Source organism: Pelophylax lessonae (assembly GCF_965119305.1).
Source record: "Pelophylax lessonae genome assembly, chromosome: 1".
Classification (NCBI taxonomy): domain Eukaryota; kingdom Metazoa; phylum Chordata; class Amphibia; order Anura; family Ranidae; genus Pelophylax; species Pelophylax lessonae.
The window spans coordinates 138,686,818-138,712,827 of NC_138768.1; the positions used below are offsets into that span (position 1 = coordinate 138,686,818).

Consider the following 26,010-nt stretch of genomic DNA (forward strand, 5'->3'; position numbering starts at 1 on the left):
TTATACAAACTGTACATTCAATACTTTACATTGTAGCAAAGTTTCATTTCTTCAGTGTTGAAGAAATGACACTTTGCTACAATGTAAATTATTGAATGTACAGTTTGTATAACAGTGTACATTTGCTGTCCCCCTCAAAATAACACACACAGTCATTAATGTCTAAACCGATGGTAACAAAAGTGAGTACACCCCTAAGTGAAAATGTTTACATTGGGCCCAATTAGCCATTTTCCCTCCCTGGTGTTATGCGACTCATTCGTATTACAGCTCTCAGGTGTGAATGGGGAGCAGGTGTGTTAAATTTGGTGTCATCACTCTCACTCTCTCATACTGGTCACTGGAAGTTCAACATGGCACCTCATGGCAAAGAACTCTCTGAGGATCTTAAAAAATAATTATTGGCCTACATAAAGATGGCCTAGGATAAAAGAAGACTGCCAAGACCCTGAAACTGAGCTGCAGCACAGTGGCCAAGACCATATAGCGGTTTAACAGGACAGGTTCAACTCAGAAAAGGCCTCGCCATGGTCGATCAAAGAAGTTGAGCGCACGTGCTCAGTGTCATATCCAGAGGTTGTCTTTGGGAAATAGACGTATGAGTGCTGCCAGCATTGCTGCAGAGGTTGAAGGGGTGGGGTTAGCCTGTCAGTGCTCAAACCATACACTGCACACTGCATCAAATTGGTCTGCATGGCCGTCATCCCAGAAGGAAGCCTGTTCTAAATATGATGCACAAGAAAGCCTGCAAACAGTTTGCAGAGGACAAGCAGACTAAGGACATGGATTATTGGAACCATGTCCTGTGGTCTGATGAGACCAAGATAAACTTATTTGGCTCAGATGGTGTCAAGCATGTGTGACAGCAACCAGGTGGGGAGTACAAAGACAAGTGTGTCTTGCCTACAGTCAAGCATGGTGGTGGGAGGAGTGTCATGGTCTGGGGCTGCATGAGTGCTGTCGGCACTGGGAAGCTACAGTTTATTGAGGGAACCATGAATGCCAACGTGTACTGTGACATACTGAAGCCGAGCATGATCCCCTCCCTTCGGAGACGGCGCTGCAGGGCACCTCCAAGATCACCACTCCCTTGCTAAAGAAGCTGACGGTAAAGGTGATGGACTGGTCAAGCATGTCTCCAGACCTAAACCCTACTGAGCATCTGTGGGGCATTTTCAAATGGAAGATGGAGGGGCGCAAGGTCTCTAACATCCACCAGCTCCGTGATGTCATCATGGAGGAGTGGAAGAGGGCTCCAGTGGCAACCTATGAAGCTCTGGTGAACTCCATGCCCAAGAGGGTTAAGGCAGTGCTGGAAAAGAATGGTGGCCACACAAAATATTGACACTTTAACTTAGGAGTGTACTCACTTTTGTTGCCAGCGGTTTAGACATTAATGTCTGTGTGTTGAGTTATTTTGAGGGGACAGCAAATGTACACTGTTATACAAGCTGTACACTCACTACTTTACATTGTAGCAACGTGTCATTTCTTCAGTGTTGTCACATGAAAAGATATAATAAAATATTTTCAAATGTGAGGGGTGTACTCACTTTTGTGAGATACTGTATGACTGTTGTGAAATTAGAGGGCTAGGAAAAGTTAGTACAGATCTTGCTGCCAGGTCATTATGTGGCTTGTAGTGTCTCATCAGCTGGAAAGCAGTTCACTTTTCCCATGAACACATGGTCAACATTATTTAATCTAAACCAGATCTTGTACACTTATTCTAAAAAGGTGAATATAAGAACTGCATGGGCACCATTACACTGTTCAATTTCTTTATTTGTTCGGTATAACATTTACCTTGTCCATCAATAGTTCAAAAGCTGTATCTACCAGATCTAACAGATAACACAACCGAAGGAAGAGAGGTCCAAACTTGTACTCGACAGTCTCTGCTTCTTCATAATACCTGTATAACAAATGACAAATCACAGATTAGAATGCTTCAGGAAAACTCAGTAAGGCCTCTTTCACATGGGCGGAACGTATGTCCGTATATCACCCCATCCGTTTGTGGGTGATATACGGACATAATGCATGTCAATGGGATTGCGGATGTCAGCGGATGACCATCCGCTGACATCCGATTTGCGTCCTTTCAGTTCTGTTCCATTTTTTTTGGAACGGAACAGAACCCTATTTTTCTTCCGTTTAGGAAACGGAAAGGACGCAAAATCGGATGTCAGCGGTGTCATCCGCTGACATCCGCAATGCCCATAGACATACATTATGTCCGTATATCATCCGCAAATGGATGGGATGATATGCGGACATACGGACCAGATGACACAAGTGTCATCCGTGTCCGTAAAAAAAAAAGTGCCGGAGCGGATCGCAATACGATCTGCTCTGTGTGAAAGAGGCCTTAACAAGATAAAACAGGCTCTTGAATTGATAATTCCTTACAGGGGCAAAAAAAAAAAAAAAAAAAAAAAAAAAACACAGTAGCCGGTCTACTTTTTAAACAAAGTAATTGTGTAGACAAGGGATTCTCAACCAATGCTCCTCCAAAGGTGGTTATGGGTTTCTTGAGCTGTGGCTGGTTGACCTTCCATCTTATGGTGCCTTCATGTTTCCAAAGTCCAATGCCACATGGCAGAACCCATGGAATGACACCAATGAACATTTTGTGGTCTGTGGCATTGTGATCACCACTGTAAGGATGTAGTGTTACTAAACCCACAACAGTAGAACCAGTCTGTATATGCAGTAAAGAATGCTTGTATACTCACTGTGGAACCCAAGGGGTTAATCATCCATATTGTGTAAAAAAGTGGTTTGATCCCGTATTAATTGACCCTCCCCTTATTTTACTGTCTCCAATCAATCTGCAGATAGTACAGAGCCTTGAAGTTACTCTGCACATGCTCAGTTTGGTGTGTATTGCTAGAGTTTTTTTTTTTTTTTGGGAGGGTGCATATGATTAGCGCAGGGCCAATCAGCACTGTCCAGACAAAGAGTCAGGGGTCCTGCAGCCTCATAGGACAGACAGAAGAGAATTAAAACTCCTCCTACAGGCTTTAACCAGTAATCTGCCGGACACTGATAGAAGTCACAAGACTGCTATATACTGCTGATGAGAAAAGGTATTTAACAGTTTATATTTACTAAAATAGCTGCACTTCCATGTTCTGTGTACTGTGGGAGACCAGATATAGTGAATGCAGGGTCCTGGGTTTAGTAACCCTTTAATTCTTTCTACTGGCCACCAATGCAGGGGGATTTTTCCCACTGATCCCAGATTACTTTTTGCAGGGGTTCCCCCGAGACCTAAAAATGAATTCAAGGGTTGGAATAACCCCTGAGGAAAACACGTGACCCTGTGTCACCATGCGTAGGGGAGGGGCCGGGACGGTGCTCTGTGCACTCTGCTGAGACCAGGAAGCAAAGGAGCAGTTTATACAGATTCCCCACTCCTACCCTATTGCCATCACACATGCTTGCCAAAGGTTGTTACATGCTTGGTACACTATAGCATCTCTTAAATGTGAGAACCAGTTCTTTTGTCTCAAACATTTAAAGAGATATAAGCACTATTGGAGTCCCCCCCTTTTTTTCTATGCCAAACCGACTGATTGTCATGAGGGAAGTTGTCCAGTGGATGACGCACTTCTGAGGGGCTAACTGACCATCCGTGACTCTGGGAAAGGTGGCCCTAAGGGCAGATTGCACTGTTAGACCTATGCTTAATCACTAGGTCGCAGGAACTGAGGAGGGAACCCAAGCACATAGGGTGTCAGGGTGTCGCGGTGAAGTTTCACTAGGAGGACATCATTGGATTTACTGCTATATCACAAAATAGTGGACTTTATATAGTGTTTATCCGGAAAGTGCAATACTCGCTTACCACGGGAAAACATCACTAGCACCTTTTAATCACTTTTAATAAGTGGATGTTGTGTAATATTCCGTTTTCACTATTGTTATAATAACTCATTTTATAATATTTCTAATTGTTTTGTGGATCACATTTGCACGCTCTGCACTTTATAAAATGCATTTACAGAGTGGATATTGTTTACAATAGATCTTCACAATAGTTTAGTTTCACAGATTTGTATTTATATGTTGATTATCACTGTATTTTTTACTTCTTACATAGGTTGATTATATATTCTGTGATTATTGCTGATTTTATTTATAGCACATTTACATACTCACCCCATTGTAGCACTTTATATTGCGCTGCACTATTTATTTATTATTTTAGTATCGGGTACATAGACACAATATGGTAAGCCTTAAAACTGTGTGCATCACTTTTCCATAGGAAAATCTCCATGGGTAAAGCTTTAAAAGCCTTTGCAGCTTATCTGTTTAGAGTTAACAGGAGTTCTTGTGCTAGTACTATGGCTCCTACTATGATGTTCTCGGACATATGTCAAATGGGTGGTACGACCGCGGTTTACATACGTGCATATTTGCGGGGCAATAGGGGTAATGGCAATTTAAAAAAAAAAATAAAATCATACATGACACTGGGGCAACGTCACAGAACGGCGGGTGGGAGGTAGTTAAGCAGTATCAAAAATAGTAAGGTCACATGAAACTAGCTTGTTTGGTTACGCTTTAAAACACAGTAGAGTTGGTTTACTAAGGCTCTACTTCCACCTGAGCAATTTGGATCACAGGAGAAATCGCTGCGATTTTGCTGCGATTCTGAAATTGCAGGCAGAAACACCAACGAGTTTGGGATGCCATTATTTCTTAATTTTTGCTGCGATTGTCAAGCAACAAAATGCGCTACAACCACAGCAAAAAAAGCAATCACAAACACTCCTGGCTCTGTGCAAAGATTTGGTAAATGAGCTTCTTTGGAGCAGAGAGAGGCTCATTCAAATGAATTGTAACGCTCCACAAAAAAAAAAAAAAAAAAATAGCGCTGCAGCAGCTGTGCACTCAGGTGTAAATGGAGCCTAAAACTGCAGGGTGCAAAATCTGCTGCAGCTCTGCATAGAAACCCCACCCAGTGTCCTCCAAAAAAAAGTAGAAATACGACCAGACCTTTAGCGTTATGAAAGATCTTTCTGTTTACTCATAGGGTCATACCACCATAGCATTTTCGTGTTCTGTGCTAACCCCCCTCCTGCATTCTCCATAGTGTAAAAAGAAGTGCAAAACCCAACAAGGAGAATAGCCTGGGTTCACATTGGTGCAGTGTGGGGAATTCGCATGAGATTGGGACAGGAATCACACCTCATTCCTGTTCAAATCATTTATTCCATTCTTTTCAGTGCCATTTGAGGCCATTCATTTTGTATGGCTCAAAATCGCACCACACGAAGCGTGCATGCACTTTTTTTTTTACTGCACTGTAATCGGATCATATGGGTGTGAACACCCAAGCAATCCGATTCTGCCAATTGCACTGCGTTTTGTGAACCATTTTTGTTTCGCAGGTGTCACTGTTAAGTTTCGTAAACTTAACATTGACACCTGCAGCGGTTCACATGAATGGAAAGAGATTGTGATTAAGGAAACACACAGGAATCGCTGCGAATCCCGTACTGCATCAGTATGAACCTAGGCTTTCAGAACCGAATTATCAGTATTCAGGGCTGCTGTTATAAATCACAGTTCCCCCCCCAAAAAAAAAATATTAAACCAGGGCTTGACAAATTTGCTTAGAATCTAGGAGCCAGCAAAAAAAAGTTAGGAGCCAGTTTTTTTAATTTCGCTGCCCAGCACCCAGAACTACATGTCTGGGGCGTCAGGCAATAAGAATTGCTCACGCCTGGTGCCAAGTGATAAAAAAAAAAAAAAATGAAAGGTGGCACTGACGAGGCTGCGCTGATGGGCAATGATGAGGTGGCACTGGCAGGCAACACTGTTGATGGGCACTGATAGGCGCTGCTGATGAGGCTGCACTGATGATCACTGACAGGTGGCACTCTCCGTCCACTCAGTGGCAGTAAGGAAAGGGCCACTGATCAAGCCCAGCTAACAACTTTGGAATATGATGTCGGAGGGGGATAGGCAGTGAGAAAAAGCTGCGCTCATCACAGCACCATCCACCAGAGTGCACCGGTTTTCACATAGGAGCGTGCATCCCACTCCAGCAGGCCGCAAAGCCGGGGCCTCAATTCGGCCATCCCGACGCTAGTCCGTACACCTGCAGGTGGGCCACATGGGAGGATCCCAACCACTGCTGCCGTGTAACCCAGGTGCCAGGACGCGATTTCCAGTCGCCATTGAGACCTGGGTTTTGTAGAGCCCTGTATTAAACTGATATTTTTATATACAGTATTAAAAAACCAAAAAAAAAACAAAACCACTAAAATCATTATTAGTGGGCAGCGGTTGGAATAGAATACTGGACAGGGAAGGGGGGAATCGGAGGCAATTACAGGAACTGATCCCCAATGTGTCTCTCCCTGCAGCAACTGAAAGACAATGGGAGGGAGAGAAGGAGAAGCCAGCTTTTAGCTGCACAGAGAGCGACACCAAAGAGATCAGTGCCTCTAAATGCCCCCCCCCCCCTCCTCCCTGCTTTACCAATCACCCCCTCTCCTGTCCATATCTAATTCCCCTTCTGCCCAGGCCCTCCCCTGCTGGTCTGGGCCCCGTACAGGAGGAGGACTGGTGCTACCTCCCTTATCAACAGCCCTGTCAGTATTCGTCAGATTGCTCCCTTGCAACACAAGAACAAAATTGGTTTGCTTTACATGTTCTATCAAAATTTTGGTTCTGCTGTTGTTGCATGAAAATAAAAAAATCATCTTGGCTGTAAAATCATTTTTTTTTTTTTTTTTTTACCTGAGTAGGCATTTTTTGGCCAGCTGGACATCAGACTCGGTTTCACACAGGTAGATCATTGGTTTCAATTCTTTCTCTAAAATTGCTTCTGAATTCTGAAGCTTCATTTGAATGGTTTCAAGAAACACACCTGTAACAAACAACAAGGTACAGTGTGCAAAAGAAAAAAAAATTACGCAAACTATAAACATTCGATTTCTAATCAACTCAAATACAAAAGCAAAAACATACAAAAATAGAGATTTTAATGACCCGAATACTGTGCTTTGGGATATCTCCACTGAAGAGGTTACCTTGAAAGATTTTCTCCAGCAGTAAGTTTGGACCACCAGCTCCAATCAGAGATGTGTGCGGCAGTTGTAATTCAAGTACAAGTTCTAGATAGGTACATAAACTTGGCGCACACTGTGCCACTTTTAGAGCGGGTTTACACAATAGAAACGCAGTCCGGATGTGTTTCTGCATGCACGTTTTTTGCCCCTCTTTTTTTCTTCAAGACCAGGTCTATTTCTGACATTTGTTGCTTAAGTTAAAATCAGTATTTTTTGCTAGAAAATTACTTAGAACACCCAAACATAAAATATATATTTTTTTAGAGAAGAAAAATAGCGGTTGTTGCAATATATTAGGTCACAGAAGCAGTCTTTTAAACGCATTTTAAAAAAAAATAAATAAATACACTTCAATGTTTAAAAAAATAAAAAATAAAAAAACGAAACCGTAAAGTTACCCAATTTTTGGGTAGAACGTGAAAGATAATGTTAAGCCGAGTAATTAGATACCCAACATGTCCCGCTTTAAAGCTGCGCACACTCGTGGAAGAGCAACAAACTACGATACCTAAAAATCTCCATAGGCAACCCTTTACAAATTTTCAATGGTTACCTGTTTAGAGTTACAGAGGAGGTAGAGTGTTAGAATTATTGCTCCCGCTCTATTGATTGTGGCCATACCTCACATGTGCGATTTGAACACTGTTTACATTTGTGGGCGCGACTTACGCATGTGTTTTCTTTGGCGCGTGAGCAGGGAGAGACAGGTCGCTTAAAAATGTTTTATTCTTATATTAATTTTTATTTTTACAAAAAAAAATTCTGATCACTTTTATTGCGGTCACAAGTAATGTAAACATCCCTTGTGACAGTAATAGGCAGTGACAGGTACTCTTTATGGAGGGATCTGGGGTCTAAAAGACCCCCAACCCCTCCTTTGCATTCCAAAGTATTAAAAACGCTAAGATCGGCAATTTTTAATACTTTGGATTTTTTAAAACTGGCACCGTTGGCTGCCAAGTAAACTGAAAGTGACATTGTGACATAGCTTCTGGGTTACTACATCAGAGACCCGATCAAAGCCGATTCTAGTTTTGTTCGGGTCTCTGGGTGGACGTGCTGGCTGGTCGCTCGGGTTTCCTGGTGGGACAGGAGACTTGGACGGAGCGGCAGGAGGGGGGGGGGGGGGGGGGGACATCCATTTCTGCTGCTTGTAATAACAGCAGAGTGACTTCTTAGCCACATCGGTCGACAGAAAGCCGACAGTCGGCCCAAAAAAATAAAAATAAATAAAAAACAGCACCAGGGTGTTGCAGGCATCACCCCAGTATAACCACTTCAGCAAAATGATATACAGGTACGTGATTTGGTGGCAAGTGATTAAATAAGGACCAGTGCCCTCCAATTAGTTTTTTGATGCGTTTTACCACATTCCAGTACAGTTTAAGTAGAACTATAGGCAAAACTTTAAAAACAAATGTTGGATAGAGCAAGGGAGCGTTATAACCTGTCAGATTTTATTCTTTTGCCATCTGTGTTTGTTTCTGGAACGCACTTGAACTGACTGCACTAGTGTGAACTATGCCACAGGAAACCACATAACCTACTATACACGCATTTTTTGACATAACCAAAAAAATAAACAAACCGCGCTGGACTGCATGGGGTGTGAACCCACCCCTTAGAACACCACCAAGACACTTTTGCCAAATCTGTCTGCGACAGTTTTTATGAATTCCAGGAAATATGTTTTAACCCTTGCCTACTTGACTATATACTAGAGCTGCACGATTAATAGATTAAAAAAAAAAAAAAAAAAATCACGATCTCGATTCAACCCCTCTCACAATCTTAATTCAGCATTTCCATGATTTGTGTAACAAGTGCAGAGCAGTTCTCTACTCACAGTGGTCAAAAAAAAAAAAAAAAAAAAAGCAGCCTGCAAAGTTTATATCACAACATTGCTCAGCACTGAGAGATAAAAATAAACATTGTATCATTTGGTTCTTTTAGAGATCAGAAGGGATGAACTTTGGTCTGTAAATGAGGTCAGTTTAACCACTTAAAGACTAAGCCTTTTTCTGACACTTGTTGCTTACAAGTTAAAGCAGTATTTTTTTGCTAGAAAATTTCTTTGAACCCCCAAACATGATATATATTTTTTTTGCAGAGACCCTAGAGAATGAATCAGCGGTTGCTGCAATATTTTATGTCACTCTGTATTTGCGCAATTACATCAAATGCAATTTTTTGGGGAAAAAAACACTTTAATGAATTAAAAAAATAAAAAAAGACTAAAACAGTAAAAGTAGCCCAATTTTTTGTATAATATGAAAGAGGATGTTACGCTGAAAATCGTGATCTTTATTCTAAGCAAAAAAAATTGTGATTCTCATTTTATCCAGAATTGTGCAGCTCTACTATATACTGTACTTTAAAATGTATGTTTTAACCCTCTTTCAGGAATTTCCCAAGATTACATGCTGTTTTCTATTATTGTAATGCGAGTGATGTGGCTGTACTATACATCTATACACAGAAAGAAAAGAAAAAAGGGGGGTAGTTATACATTCTACTGCAAGTGAAATCAATGGGCTGCCCAATGCATGTCAATGGAAAAAAAAAAAAAAAAAAAAACACCAAAAAACGTGCACTCCCACTGCACTGTGTGAATTGGGGCCTCAAAGTCTCATTGGTTTAAACCTTCCCCCCTCCCTGAGCTGGACTTGGATTACAAGTATATTGGCAACTGACCTGCTCTTGTATAAAGCTGGCCATAAACTATACAATCTGATTGAACAATCGCTGTAAGATTTCCTTTCATTTTACCAAAACTTTGTCATAGGAGAACCCACCTGAACAATGCCATTCAATTTGTATCAAATCAGACAGGCCCTTGTACTACGTAGCTTATGGGAGATCTAAAGGAGGTTGCAGAATGATTGCACAGTGTATGATCACCTTAAAGGAAGTAGAAAAAAAAAAAGAAGAAGGTGGTATAGTAATGAAGGAGGTGTGGTCCACAGAAGTAAAACACACCCTATTCCGTGATGCAGTAAGGCAGTGCATGATGGAATATGAAGTGTCCTGAAAGGTCACATGTTACAACAGGAATTGATGGACTACGAATGCGTTTTTTTACATTTTGAACTGAAGGGTGAAGATTCACCCCTCGTTCACATTGGAGTGACTTGTTATGCGATTTGACAGGTTAAATCGCATGACAGGTCACAGCCTATTGCCGGCAATCGCACTGTTTAAATCATTCAGGGGTATGCGAGATGATTACAGCCACACACACCTACACAGGTTGAACTGGATGGACTATTGTCTTTATTCGACCTCACCTACTATGTAACTATGTAACTATGATGTGACGCAGACTTTGCGTTGTCGCACTGATTTTCAAAAAGCAGTTCCTTCACTACTTTTGGCGATTTTGGGTACGGCTTGAATAGACATCAGTGCATATAGCCGCACAAATGTCTTCCAAGTCCTATTGACCTGCGGCTTTGAAATCCTGCAATTTCAGATGAAGTTGCACGATTTCAAAGCTGCAGTCAATGTGAACGAGGCCATAAAGCTGCCATGGACTGGGTAAGTGAGAGATAAATGTGTTGGGATGGCTTGGGCAGAAAAGACCCAAGAAAAGGCTTCTATTTATTATGAAGAGTAAAATGTTGCCTGAAAAGGTTAGCTTTTAGCCTCTTCCTGCTGACGTTGCGCATATATGTGGCCTCTCAGCGGGTGGGCTGTAATGCCAAGAGGCCGCTTATATACATCCCTATGTAAACACTTTTCTGTGCTGGGAGTGTGCGCCCTGCATGCTCCCAGCAGACACCAGAGGGGACTGGAAAGCAGGAACTTTCTGATCATGTGACCATTGCGACAGCCAATAACAGTGGTCACATGACCCAAATGCCCACCTCAGAACATTTACAAGCTCTTAAAGGGCCAGGAGGTGGCAGTGGGAAAGGGTTAAATACCTGTAATTCAATTTTTTTTTTTTAACTTGTGACACGATACCTTTATTCTTCTGAAAATAATGTACGGTGGCCTGCTTCTTCTCCATGAAAGTGTCAAACTTGAGGGCATAATTAGTAAGTAGGTAACGCACACCTGAAAAACAAATTGATGTAATCACAGACTTGGAGGATATTCATGTAAGATGTACAAAGTATTATTCTAGCCGGACTAGTTGCTGTAACCAAGATTAGGCCTCTAAGCCCGGGCTTACACTAGTGTGATTCATGTGATTCGCACTGCATTGCTGAAACCTTTTTTTTACTTGCACAGGAAGTCCTGTCTGAATTCACAGTTTGCACTGCGATCTGCGAACCAATCTGGGGGGTGTCATTAACTTTGTATGGACACCCACAGCGGTTCGCAGAGGGCAGTGTGATAGATGCGATGCAGGAATGCGCACCAGAATCGCATCCTTCCCGCATCCCAGTAGTGTGAACCCAGGCTCACAGAGGTTATCCTAATGGAAACATGTACCGAATCTTCTTTTCCTGTCCGAGGGAGGAAATTCCACCACTAACCATTGGCAAAAATAATCACTGGCCCCCATTGGGAAGCCAACAGTCACCATCACAAAAAATAAATCTTCCCAGTATAGTCACTGACAGCAAGTTCGGATCCTCCCGATTCTACCCGAACCTAGAAAAGAAGTTTTGGCGTGTGCTCCATTTTATAGGAGGCATTCATTTTTTCCAAGTCTGCATTTGCACTCTGAAGATGCATCTGCTGAAATCTTGCCTTCCCCAATTCCTCCCACCCCTCCCCATTAAAGGGGATTGTAAACGATCACCTTATACAACAATCCATTCAGTTTAAAATAGAAATGATAGGCAAAACTTTGGTGTAAAGATAATAAAAAAACCCATCATCAATACTTTGCCCCCCCCTTTTTTTTTAGAAGAGATCACATTTCCTCTGTTCTCAGCTGCATAGGAGCTGAGTGGAGGAGAAGCAACACCACACTGAGCTTCCCAGTGAATGGCTGTGCAGGGGCCTCACAGCCCCCCATCCTGCACAGACTTATGACCCCCTCTTCAGCACATCTCCCCCATTCTGTATGCACTCATGACCTCCAAATATCTTATATAGAAGTCTGACCCCCTACATACCACAGTTCCCATCTTGGACAATCTGGGGTGTTGGGCATTTTCAATGGCTGGCAAAGTTTCCTGCCCGAGGATGAAGGCTCCAATGTGACACAGAGGATGGCCGGGTTTCTTTTGTGCTCCCCAGCAGTCACAGTGGTACGGGTGTGACAGCCTGGCCAGGGGTACACCAGAGGGGGGGGGGGGGGGGGGTTGCTCACCTGAGGGGTCTGAGCTGGATCTCCTTGTCCACCACGGCAGGCACACAGCTGATCAGCCCACAAGGTCTCCTTCTTGCTGGGGCGATGACATGTGCAGTTTTCTGTCTGGCTTTGCACCTGCCCAGTATGGGTGCCCGGGCACAGATACTGCTGAACGATCACCGCAAACAGAAATACGATCAGTAGGGCAAGCAGCACTTTGTTGGACTTGTCGCCCATGACGGCTGCTGGCAGACAGCACGGATGTGAACAGCTAGGTGTGAGCAGCTCAGTGTCGGAATGCTCGGACATGCGGCCCTGCCTATGGCCAGTCCAGGCCTGCCCTCCAGGATCTGAGTTTGTGGTGTGGGCAGCTGGGTATCCTCTATTGGCGACGCTAACAGTGAATGGGCTGACAAAAGCCCAGGCGCCAGGTCGCAATTTCTAGTCACTAATGCGACCTGGCGCCTGGGATTTGTTGAGCCCTGAGTTATGCCAATATTAAAATGCCTTGGATATCAGTATGGAAGAGTGGGCATTTACTAAGCAGGCTACAGACTATTCCAGATAACACCCACATGTGACGCTGAGCCTCCATGACTGAAAGAACTCAATTCCAATGAATGAAAGCGGCAGGCCAGGGACAGTAAAGCTGGAGAGGAAAGGACTAAAGGACATCCTTCAGCCAGGAAACTAGGCACTCTGTGTCTTGACTTGCCGCACCTTCTAATGCACACTGTGAAAAACTCCCAGTGTGCAGTGAAATCAAATAAGGTTATGTCAGTAGAGAGAAGACTGTACAACTGTGCAAGACTGGAGGGAAGGATTGAGTGCAGTTTTAAAACAAGCCTCCAACCAAGGTTTGGATTGACTAGAGAAAAGGTTAGAACAGCTGTCAGGCTTTTATTGCCAATTGTGTCCCCCATTTCAGAGATCTCCTTTACTTCCTGTCTAATTTATTTGTATCACACAGCAAACTAAGTGGGTGGAAATCTACCTAAATAGTCATTAAGGACTGGGGAACCGGGGAACAGCAGTTTTACTTATCCGATCCTCTGCTCCCCTGGCAGCACACACTCTGCTCTACTCCCCTATGCTTCAGTGGTGGACTGTCCCTTGGTGTCTTCACAACTTATGCAGGAATATGGGTTCTGGGCATGACGACACCAGAGGACCTGCGCCTGTCAAGGCATAGGGGAGAAGAGGCTGTGGGGGCTGATCTTACAGGCTGGAGGGAACCTGCGGGAGTGGAGGATCGGGTAAGTAAAAGTGCTTTTGGTGCCCTCCAGACCTACACTAGCATTTAAATCTTGCAGTGCGGGGGCAGCCCCACAGGAAAGGAACCTTTTTTCTTTCCCCAGCCCTAACTTTTTTGTTAACCTTTTAATCTCCATCCTCCTAATACATATGACCTGTATGTAGTACACCATTGCCAAGCTCCATGGTTTAACCCCCCTCAGTACTACGCTTCTTCATTCCCCAAAAACTGGTTTAAAACAAAAAAAAAAAAGGGAAAGATAGAAAGATGATCATCTTGGAGTATCTATTTTCCAAAAAAGGGGTAATTTTGATGGTGGTAGGGGGGTCATATTCTCAAAGTTTAGGTCTTTCTTCCTTCATATAATTAAAGAAAAAAAAAAAAACTGTGGGGATGAAAGATCGCCAAGCAAAAGCCCTATCCGTCTCAGAAAAAAATTATACAAACTTCATTGGGGTCCAGTGTTGCCCAACTGAGTAACTGTCAAAGTATCAGAGGACTGAAAACAGAATTAGGCCCCTTTCAGACTTGTAGGACTCCAAAATTGCGCTGACTTTGGAGTGAAACTTTGACACAACTTTGGCTTTGACCAGTTTTATTGGACAACTGTTGCACAGAAGTGGCATTGTAGAACATTCAGGGATGGGTTTCATGCAACTTCTGAGGGTTATCATTGAAGTCTATGGCCCTCAAGTTGCATGAAAGTCGGACCAAAGTAGTGCATGAACTACTTTTAAAGTTGCTGAAACTTTAGGTTGTGCAAATAAACATTAGTACACGGTAACCAAATCCGCTTACAGATAGTTCCCATTAGGGGTAGGCGGTTTGGGTATGCGGTGTTTTATTTAATATTTTTTTTCTTTTTTTAATATATATATATATATATCCTTTAATAGTTTTTTCTCATCTAACTGTTACCTGGTACTCCTGTAATTCTCATAATTTTCTTCATTTTCTTAACTGTTGTTACATGTACCAAGCAATGAGTCAGAAGTAACAAATAATTGTAAATGTTATTGTTGAAATTGTTAACTTAAAATTCCAATAAAAATTACTTAAAAAAAAAAATATTAATGGGTATCATTGGAAAACATGGGGAACGACATGTGCAACTATGAGGTTATCGCTGCACTACGTTAAGGTGTGAATGGAGCCTTGGGGTCAAAGATCAGGGTCAGTGAATTTTTTAGGTAGGATTTTTAAATTTAGTATCAGTGTCAATGAGGTGGATTTGCTAAAAGCACATATATTGTATTATTTGCAAGAGCAGTCACTCCAGAGCTTAGTAAATGAGGGGAAGCTGTGCTGACTTCCATCATCCAATCATGTGCAATCAAACCTACTGGGGTTTTTTTTCCCCCTTGCATGTGATTGGATGTTCTTTACAAAGTGATGCTTTACATGCAAGTGCAATTGCTCTGGAGCAGTCTATTTGGCTTTAGTAAATTCACTCGATTGTGTTTTAGGTAGAATAATAAAGAGCACCATTGTTTCTGGGCTGTAAGGGTACAGACATCAACTAACTTAGGGCTCTTTCACACGGTCCGCCTCCATAGGCAGATCCGTGCTGCTCAGCGGGATCGATCCGCGATCCCCGCTAAGCTGGTGGATGACAGCTCCGTCTCTGCTTGCAGTGCAGAGAGGGAGGTGTCACAGCCCCCGCTGCTCTCTATGGGGGATCGGATGAGAGCGGACCGCCTGTCCGCTCTCATCCGATCCCATCCCCAGGACGGATGGAAAATAGGGTTTCCATCCGTCCGGATTTCACAGACAGGATCGGATGCGGATGGCAGCGGGTGTCAGTGGACATGTCACCACTGACATCCGCTGCTCCATAGGGCATCCGATCAGATCCGCCTAAAAAACTGACAGGCGGATCTGATCGGACCGCCCGTGTGAAAGAGACCTTCCACATATGTTGTATCCCTCCAATCATCAGAAGCAGGAGAATTATATTTTGGGTTGTTCTTTGATGGTAGGCTATAATAATTGCAAGAAATATATAGCTACATTTATTTATTTTTCACTATGTTGTTCCAGTTTTCCTTTGATTATATATATATATATATAAATCTATCTATCTCCGGAGGGATCAATCACCATTTACCACCAAATAAAAGCCCGGTTACTCCAGAAGAAAACCAGGTGCAATCCTCTGTCATGGAAGGGTTAAATGTCACCGACAGAAAGAGGTGTCAGAAAACGGATCTGAAATATGGGAAGAGTGCTGCCTGACTGAGTAGTTGTCAGTGAAAGTATCCCCGCACTGCACCCTGGGAAGACGTATACAGAGGGCGGTATTACAATCATGTGGTCAGAGTCCCCTTCCTGCAGGCTGTCCCAATGTCACACAGAACTCAGTGCAAGCTCTAGCATGTAAAGCGTCCGCCTTGTAGCAGATGTTTCGCACACAGGGATCAGGTCCTCCTCAGTGTCCGCTCACCTATCAGGCGGAGTGCCCGGTGCTCAGTATACAGCAGGCTCCGACTAATCGTCCTAAACATCAGCGCCGCCATCGTGTCCCCTGGCAGTCCCACACTAACCCCCGGCATGCCATTGGCTGCTCTGCAGATCCGCCCCCTCTTGTCACCCTCCCAGACACAGGGAGGCGTGCCCTCGTCCAAGATGGCGGCCTCCATGGTGTACCGGCGTGCGTTGCTCTCCTTGTGCCGGACCCCTCTGGTGACAGGTACGGGCAGTGATTGGTGTACCCGGGGGATGGAGCTCAGTCTGTTATACACAGTTACCCCCCGCTGGACGATCTGTCGGTTAGGTGCAGGTCATGTGACTGGTGCTGAGCCCTGTCTTTGGGTCACTCTGACCGATCCCAGCAAGGGAAGATATAGGAGCTGGAGAACTACAAGTCCCAGTATGGAGACCATACACGGGTTGGCATGTCATTCTGCAGCTTACCTATTGATGGCAGCATTGTGTTATAGTCACCAGTTTATTAAAGGGCACCTGTACTGGGGCATGAAGGTCAGAGAGGGACTAGGACAGAATGGAGTCCCAGGCATGGCCCCCCATCTCTTATATGGCAGCTGCACAATACATATATGTCATGTCAAGAATGGGGGGCTTCAACACCTAACTGCTGCATATATATATATATACGCTCCATGGCGGCCGAGGTTATGTACTGACACCCCCCCAGCACACTGACCTAGTGAGAGCAGCGGGAGACATTGGGGTGGATTTACTAAAGGCAAATAAACTGAGCACTTTGGAAGTGCAGTTTCTCCAGAGTAAATGAGGGGAAGCTCTGCTGTCATCATCCAATCATGTGCAAGCTGTTTTTTCTTTCCCTGCATGTGATTGGTGGGTGTTTGCAAAAGGAAGTTTCATCTCATTTACTAAGCTCTTGAACAACTGCACTTCCAAGCAAATCCACTGCATAGGCTTAGGCTCCTTCTGCTGTCAATCACAGCCAGTGACGAGTGGGCGGGGCTGAGCCATACAGTGTGTGTCAATAGACATTGGATGTCCCCCAATCTGACTGTTTTCTGTCTTCGGGGGCTTCAAGCACATCCCCATCCATGCATGTTATAAACGTGTGATTATCCAGCTTGCTGCATTTTCCATGCAGTACATTCTCTATATGGATGAATGGCAGTACATGGGAAATATGTAAAATTCATCACATACTGTGACCTATGAAATATGCAGAGGTGGCAATGAACAGATAGAAGGTGACATTAAGACCATATGCCCTGAAACTCTTTAAAGTGACACACAACTATATCTTTATTCTCCAAAAATCCATACACATCCGCTACTTAACGACCAAATCCAACTTTTACACCTGTTTGGCCTTCTTGTTTTTTAATGAAGGAAAGCGATTTCCTACAACACCTCCCTTAAGGCCCGTACACACGTACCGATCGTCGTCATACAAACGTCGGCGGACGAAAGATCTGCCGATTGTACACTTGTTAGTATGGTGCCTCCGACAGATGTCTGCGCACATTCTGCGGACAAGAGTCTTTCTTGCAAACATAAAAATTTTTGTATGCCGACACCAGAACGGACGATTGTTCGCCAGTCAGTACAGAAATCAGCCGACAGACCGCAGATTTGCAAGACTGGGCATGCTCAGAAAAGAAAAAACACAGGGAAAGTTAACCATTACATGACATCACTTCTGCAGTCAGCTGAAGTCGGCGGACAAACTTCTTGTGCTGTCTTTGCACTTTTCAACAGACATCGACATCCCGGGGAGAAAAGACGAACGTTTGTATGACGACGATCGGTACGTGTGTACGGGGCTTGAATCTCCTTGCCGTTTTTTTACAGACAAATATCTACTTTAGGAGTAGAATTTCAAAAACGCAGCCAAGCACCTGAGACCCCTGATTGCTGAATGTTTCTCAGTGTTATAGTGTTACCAAGGTACAAAGTATCAGTAAGGCTAAGTTTACACTGCCATTAAAAGCAGGGGTTTGAGAGGCATTAAAACCGCCTATGCAAATGGTACAATGGACAGCACACAGTGCTGTTCACACTAGGGATAGACCGATTATTGGCAAGGCGAATATATCGAGGGCCGATATGCACTTTCCCCAATATATCGGTATTGGCCCTGGAACTGGCCGATATTGCCGATATTTTTGTGACGTCATTCTGCCTTCTTAGGCTGCCTCCCTCGCATTGGACAGCCTCATCTGGAGTCAGGACTAGTCTCGCGGAAGTGTATCACAGCCATACACCCACCCACAGCAGCCCGGTGCCAGCCACCCACCCACATCCACAGGCCCTGTACCAGCCAGCCACCCACAGGCACTGTACCAGCCAGCCACCCACAGGCAATGTACCAGCCAGCCACCCACCACAGGGTGCCAGACAGCCAGCCACCCACATGCCCTGTACCAGCCACCCACATGCCCTGTACCAGCCACCCACATGCCCTGTACCAGCCACCCACATGCCCTGTACCAGCCACCCACAGGCCGTGTGCCAGCCAGCAACCTACCACAGGGTGCCAGACAGCCAACCACCCACCACAGGGTACCAGCAAGCCAGCCATTAAGCATTAAACAAAAATTTGTTCAGTACCAGATTTGTGTCAAAAATTGTCTTTATTTTTCAAAACTTTAAATGTACAAAATATCGGCCCATATCAGCCGATACCGATACGTTGTGACCAAAATATCGGTATTGGTATCGGCCCTGAAAAAAACATATCGGCCTATCCCTAGTTCACCCTATCAAAACTTTAGTGTCGCGTCTCTTCAAAATTGAAGCCTCAAGTGGAGTCAGGAAGAGTTTGAAGCCTTTCAATGCCTCCCATATAAGTCTATGACAACGCTTCGCAAACGCTCTGGCAGGAAGTTGCGGGGCGTAAGAATTTGTTTATAAACTGTAAAATGGAATAGGCATTTGTGAAGCGGTTTTAACACGTCTTATCGTGCATCAACACTTTAAAACTACCCATAGGGCGTTTAGGGAGCATTTTTAACTTGCCATTAACCCTTGTAAAACACCAGTCTAACGCCAATACTAAAGATCAATAGCATGAGTCTAACACCCATACTAACGCTATAGGAGCGTTTGTTAAGCGTTAGAAATTTAGTCCAGTGTGAACAAGCCCTAAGGGACGCAAATCGTATGATCGGCATCCCCGCAGTGCTATACTCTTAGCACACCAGAATCGCCCTCTCATTAATAACAAAGCAGTCGCTGTTTACTCCTTGCAGTTGGGCCTCCCTGCGCTGCCAGAATGAATGTGGTTATAAAGGTTAAAGGTTTTTTACCTTCATGCATTCTTCATGCATGAACCACCTTTTGCATTAATTACAGCTTTTAGTCTGTTGGGATATGTCTCCACGGACTTTGCACATGTAGACTTTGCAATATTTGCCCACTATTCTTTGCAGAACTGTTCAAGTAAATTTGATGGTGACTGTTTGTGGACTGCAGTCTTCAAGTCATTCCACAGATTTTCAATGGGGTTTAGGTCTGGGCTCTGACTAGGCCATGCAAGGACATTCACCTTTTTCTCCTTCAAGCACTGTGTGGTCATTTTTGCTTGATTTGCTTGATTACAAAGTGCTTTACTGCCTTCAGTCAGATTTAGCCCTGGTTCACGCCAGTGCGCTTTGTCATTTTACTGTTGAAAATCGCATGACAAGTTGCACCCCTTTGCCGACAAGGGAACTGTTTAAATCATTCCTGCACTACTTTTTTTGCTATTTCATTGCCACTTGCATTGACTTCTGTTAAATGAAGCCGCAAGCAGCAGTAATTAAAGGTCTAAATCTCACTGATCTGCAGCTTTGAAATCACGCTGAAGTAGCCGTTGACCCATTGAGAAGCTTTCTGCAATCCAACTGTAGTGGGTTACTTAGATCTCATATTAGCTCAGTTGCAGTGTTTTCTGGATAATATCATCTCACAGATTTCGTTTATCTCTGAATCAGAAGGAGCTCATTAATACATCATGGGGCCATGCATCTGAATGGGTTCTCCTCCTGACTTGTAATAATTACACTCATGAATGTTAAAACATATTTAAAAAAAAATAGTTTATCTTGGAATTCTAAATAGATGTCTCATGTGGTCATTGTATACTTGAAACAAATAATTTCACACCAATTCAAAGTGAATTTGTTATTTTTTACAGGGAAAAGATTAATTCTTTCTTCTGCATATACCAGTGACAGTGCATGGGAGAAATGGGAAAAGGAGCCCCATACCTTAGGTGAGTTATGATATCCTTGTGCTGCAGCGTTTAGTTTACTTCCCCAAAGAATGAAGGATAAAATCTGCTTCATGGCGGGGCTGTACCCTTTTGAAGGTTTTCATTGAGGCTCATTTACACCAGATGTATTTGAATGCGTTTATAAAACACCATGAATGCATATTAGGGATGCACCGAAATGAAAATTCTGGGCCGAAACCGAAAATGGAGGATGCCCTTGGCCGAAAACCGAAACCAAAAATGACTTTTTCCCCCAAAAAAGTTTAAAATAGATAGAACAGGGGCATACGCCAAAAACAGGCAGTGACGTACACCTGTCGCTGCCACCCTGTCACAGTATATGTACTGTGATGGGTTGGCAAGAGGTTAACTTAATTACTAATGGTATTAGTATTATGCAGCATGAGGGGGTTAATGTATTGTCACTGCTGGTCACTCATCTATTAGTGACCGACCAGTGGCAGTTAATTAACCCCTTTGTGCTGCATTAGTGCAACCAGTATCAGTGTTAATTAACACTGGTTGCACTGATGCAGCACAAAGGGGTTAATTAACTGCCACTGGTCGGTCACTACTGCATCAGTGACCAGCAGTGACAATACATTAACCCCCCTCCTCATGCTGCATAATTAATACTAATACCATTGGTAAGCTGCCTCAGCTCCCCCCCCCCCCCCCACTGCCTCAGCATCCCCCTTGGCAGTACACCCTCTCCCCCTCTGGCTCAGCGTCCCTCCCCATCCCAACGATTCAATCTCCTTACTCTCACTCTGCTGAGTGCTCCTCTGGTGTCCTTCATTCAAAAGAAGTGCCTCTGGCCGGCGGCCCGCCTCCCGGTGATGTCACTACTACTACGATCTGTGTATGAATGAAGTGACACACCGGGCTTGAGGGCGAGCGGCCGCTAATAGATATAACTATGTGAGCACTTCCCTGTCAGCGGAGATACCTGCATGACAGGGAAGTGAAGGCTCACATAGTTACAGCTATTAGCGGCCGCTCCTCCCGCCCGGTGTCAGTTCAGTTCATTCATACACATAGTCCCGCTGACAGGGAAGTGAAGGCTCACATAGTTACAACTATTAGCGGCCGCTCGCCCGCCCTCCTGCCCGGTGTGTCACTTCATTCATACACAGATCATAGTAGTAGGGACATCATTGAAAGGCGGGCAGCCGGCTAGAGGCGGGATTTTTCAAACCTGCGCTGCGCCCTCCTCCTTTCTCACGGCGGCCATTAATTTCGGCATTGTTAACCCATTATCGGCCGAAATGGGATAGGCTCATTTTCGGCCGATAATTTCGGTGGCCGAAATTTCGGGGCATCCCTAATGCATATGCAAAGAAAATTAATGTATTTAGATGAGCGTAGTGTATATGATTGAGGTGTTTTCATGTGTATTTAAAAAAAAAATACTTAATGCTGCATTTTTTTTACATGTAAACATACCTGAAAAATCTGAAAGAGGCTACATCTTTAAAGGGGTTGATCTCAAAATTATATAAAAATATACAGAGTAAAATGGGAGGAGGATGTGGGGAAATAAAAGAGGTTGTAAACCTCAGAATTAAAAAAAACAAAAAAAACAAACACCTGAAAGACAAACACATAATGAGCTAGTATGCATCGCATACTAACTCACTATGAAATACTTACCTTAGAACGAAGCTCCGCAGTGCAGCTCGCTCACCTCCCTCACGGGGCGACATGTTCGGTCACTCTTCTTCCTGCTTTGGGGCATCCGGCCATCTGATTGGCTGGAGCCGCGGTGACGTCACTCCCGCGCATGCGTGCGGGAGCCGACTTTCACGGCACAGGGCGTTGAAGGAACGGCACGAGCGGCCGTTCCTTCAGAGTGCATGCGCCAGTGATGTCACTGGCTGCATGCAAGCTAAATATCTCCTAAATGGTACATGTTTAGGAGATGTTTACAGTACCAATAGGTAAGCCTTACCATAGGCTTACCTATAGGTACAACTTGCAGAGGAGGGTTTACTTCCTCTTTAACAGATGCACAATGGGATGATATAGTAACCTCAATAGATACATTATCCCTCTCAGCATCCCAAAAGCTCACCCAGTTTTGAATAGTTCATAGAGCATATTATACGTCAGAAAGATTGTTTTCATTTGGAGGACGATCGGATGCATCCTGCCCCAGATGTAAAACGGCAGTTGGGGATCTGATTCATATTCTATGGAGGTGCCCCAAGCTACATAGATACTGGAAGGAGGTGCTGGATAGAATAAACTCAGTATTTGAAATCAATTTCTGATTAGATCCAGTACTATTGGCTCTTTTCCATTGCATGGTAAGGTGTAGGAACGGTTCGGTATGGTACGGTACGGCGGCGCTTTTCCACTACATGGAACCGAACGGTACGGCTCGCTTTTGCGCTTTTCCATTGCATGGTACGGTGTTTGAACGGTTCGGTATGGTACGGTACGGCGGCGCTTTTCCACTACATGGAACCGAACGGTACGGCTCGCTTAAACAGTACCACCTCGGTTGTGGTTCCAAGAGGGCCGTACCGGTACCATATCCCACAATCCTTTGCATGCAGCCTTGACTGTTTGTCACTACTAGCCACTGATTGGTCAGAGAATCGTTGTTATCCCACCCACTTACTACTTTAGTGGAAAAGCAAACCGTACCGAACCGTTCTAACACCGTACCATGCGGTACCATGCAGTGGAAAACCAAACAGAGCCAAGCAGGGCCGAGTGGAGCCGAGCCGGTACTTGCAGTGGAAAAGTGCCAAAAGTGTATTAGGGTACATGGAGAAGTCTTAAGATGCCTATATCAAGCTAGAAAAGCTATTACAGGGAAATGGATAAAATCTGAACCATCTTATATTACAGATTGGCTGAGATAGGCTAATAATATAATAATTAGAGAAAAACTGGCTTACATAAGAAGAGGAGGGACAAAAAGATTTGAAAAAATATAGAAAGCATGTTTAGAAACTCCTGTTCTGGCATCCGAGATAGGGAATATCTAAAATGTCTGGTTGAGTAATATAATTTTAAGTGGGATAAGGTAAAGGTGGGGGGGGGGGGGGGGGGTAAAAGAAGCTTTTGAATGTTTATTGCTTTTTGTATATGATTTTTTGTTTATTGAAGGAAAACAATAACAATAAAAATAAAACAAAATATTACCAAAAGTATTGGGACACCTTCCTTTACACGCACATGAACTTTTAATGGCATCCCAGTCTAAAGGCCCGTACACACGATAAGAAAATCTGTAGGGAAAATTCATCCGACGACTAATCTGTCGATTTTCGGATTGTTAGGTTGGTGCTTTCGAAGCCGACTCCGACTTTTCGACTGACAAAATCCCGATGTGCAGGCTATAAAATCTTTGTTGTCCGTAATACAACGTCCGATTTTCATCTCATTAGTACAGATTTCGATGGAAAAAAATCTTGAGAGCAAGACTAGGCATGCTCAGAGAGAAAGAACACATACAAAACAATCCAACACATGACATCACTTCTGAAGTAGAATTCTGTTGTACGGGAAATTTCGTATGAAAATAACCTCTTCACTTTCCACATCAGACTAGCATGCCACAAAAAACGGACGACAGATCGTTCGATAATCTTATCGTGTGTACGGGGCTTAAAGCTGGATACACACTATCCAACTTTTGTGGTTAGATTTCCTTCAGATTTACCTTTTCTATGTAGTGCAAGGGCCTGCCAGATTGCATACAAATTGAAAGTGTTTAGGTTTGACCTCATATTATATGGTTTTGGTAAGTCTAAAGGAAAAAGTCTTCAGAAAATCTTATAGTGTGTAGGGTTTAATATTGAGTTGGCTACAGGGATACTGTTTAGTCATCCAGATGAACAGTTGTGTTTAGATCTTCCAGAGCAAAAATTCTTCTGCACAATACTCCTTTCTCCCATATGTATCAATATAAAAGAAAAAAAAAAACTCTCACAGTGCTCTCTGAATGTTTTATAATGCTGTATATTAATAATAAGGATTAAAAAAAAAAACCACATACAAGCAGAGTAGTAAAAACATGTGTTCACCCATCCATTATACACAATATTGTCAAAAGTATTGGAACGCCTGCCTTTACCCACACATGAACTTTAATGGCATCCCAGTCTTAGTCCGTTGGGTTCAATATTGAGTTGGCCCACCCTTTGCAGCTATAACAGCTTCAACTCTTCTGGGAAGGCTGTCCACAAGGTTTAGGAGTGTGTCTATGGGAATGTTTGACCATTCTGCCAGAAGCGCATTGATGTTGGAGAGAAGGCCTGGCTCGCAGTCTCCACGCTAATTTACCCCAAGGTGTTCTATTGGGTTGATGTCAAGACTCTGTGCAGGCCAATCAAATTCCTTCACCCCAAACCTGCTCATCCATGTCTTTGTGGACCTTGCTTTGTGCACTGGTCCAAATCCTTTGGTGGAGGGGGGGTTATGGTGTGGGGTCTTTTTTCAGGGTTTGGGCTTGGCCCCTTAGTTCCAGTGATCAGAACTCTTAAGGTGTCAGCATACCAAGACATTTTGAACAATTTTGTGGGAACAGTTTGGGGATGACCTCTTCCTGTTCCAACATAACTGCGCACCAGTGCACAAAGCAAGGTCCATAAAGATATGGATGAGAGAGTTTGGGGTGTTTATTAAGGTTCATGTACGTGGAAAGGAAGACGCCCCAATATTTTTGGTAATATAATGTGTAAATGCAACTCATTATTAATACAATATAAATATTGCCTAATAAAATGCACCTCAAGTGCACTGAAAATGTGTGGCAATTGCACTGCAATACAAAGACTGTACCAAAGCAATACAAAGACTGTACCAAAGCAGGATTCTTCCTGGGTCATACTGTACAAATCAATCTTCTGGTCTTCAATGCTTATATGCTTTTTAAACACTAGATGGCAGTGTTCATTTAAAATTCATGTTTCTTGAACAAATGACTCCTAATGGTCCTCAAAACTAACCAGTTACCATTGTTTTTGCTGTAGTTGCTTATCATGTCTCTGTTCTGTTTATTAGTAATGAAAAAATGATTGTTAGTCCATCAGTTTTTTGTACATAAATGGACAGGATGATATGTGCTCATCAATGAGAAAATCATTTTAGCATCAGATGCACCTCAATAGTTTACTGTGACAGCGATGCATGCATGGTATTTCCTAACTTAGAAAAGGATAAAAAAAGTTTTTGCAATTTGCCATCAGCCTTTGTGATAATGTCGGCTTTTGACAACAGGAGATGCTTGTTACTGAAAGCAGATATCACTCCGATGTACACTACTTGTCCCAAACTATGTGGACATCCCTCCAAATGATTGAATTTAGATGTTTCCAAGGAAATGTACTATTGATATTACAGCGTACAGTACAATGGCATTTCAAACCACCCTTTCTCAACCTTTTTACCCCAGAAGAACCCTGGAAATACTTTTCAGGTCTCTGGGAACTCCAGCTAAGAATAGTTCATTGGTGGATCATTAGTAAAATGCCCCTTACATTTGTCGTTATTGGGAAGAATGTCCCCTTTACTGTTGCCTAAAAAGATAAACCATATCATACTGGCTCTGCCAAGTGATGATGGGCCTGGAAATATAAGGACCTCATTAGATGGGAATTTTTTATTTTATTTTGGCTTAATTCTAATTTTAAGAGAAACTAATCCCATGGGTTTAACAATGTCCCAGAACAGTTATTCTCAAGGCATTGCATAAATG

General features: G+C 43.5%; 2 protein-coding genes across 2 annotated transcripts in view; one reads left to right on the plus strand and one right to left on the minus strand.

Annotated features, from left to right (window-relative positions):
* The window catches only part of PTCD2 (pentatricopeptide repeat domain 2), a 56,185-nt gene extending 40,040 nt beyond the window's left edge, over window positions 1-16,145 (minus strand). The window contains exons 1-4 of the mRNA XM_082274360.1: window positions 16,044-16,145; window positions 11,061-11,153; window positions 6,763-6,892; window positions 1,807-1,915 (exon numbers count right to left, since the gene is read on the minus strand). Of these exons, the coding sequence (XP_082130486.1) occupies window positions 1,807-1,915; window positions 6,763-6,892; window positions 11,061-11,153; window positions 16,044-16,116 (405 nt within the window). The 5' untranslated portion in view covers window positions 16,117-16,145. The remainder of the gene's footprint in view (window positions 1-1,806; window positions 1,916-6,762; window positions 6,893-11,060; window positions 11,154-16,043) is intronic.
* Window positions 16,146-16,209: 64 nt separating this feature from the next.
* The window catches only part of MRPS27 (mitochondrial ribosomal protein S27), a 204,425-nt gene continuing 194,624 nt past the window's right edge, over window positions 16,210-26,010 (plus strand). Inside the window, exons 1-2 of the mRNA XM_082253548.1 lie at window positions 16,210-16,289; window positions 20,220-20,297. Of these exons, the coding sequence (XP_082109674.1) occupies window positions 16,226-16,289; window positions 20,220-20,297 (142 nt within the window). The 5' untranslated portion in view covers window positions 16,210-16,225. The remainder of the gene's footprint in view (window positions 16,290-20,219; window positions 20,298-26,010) is intronic.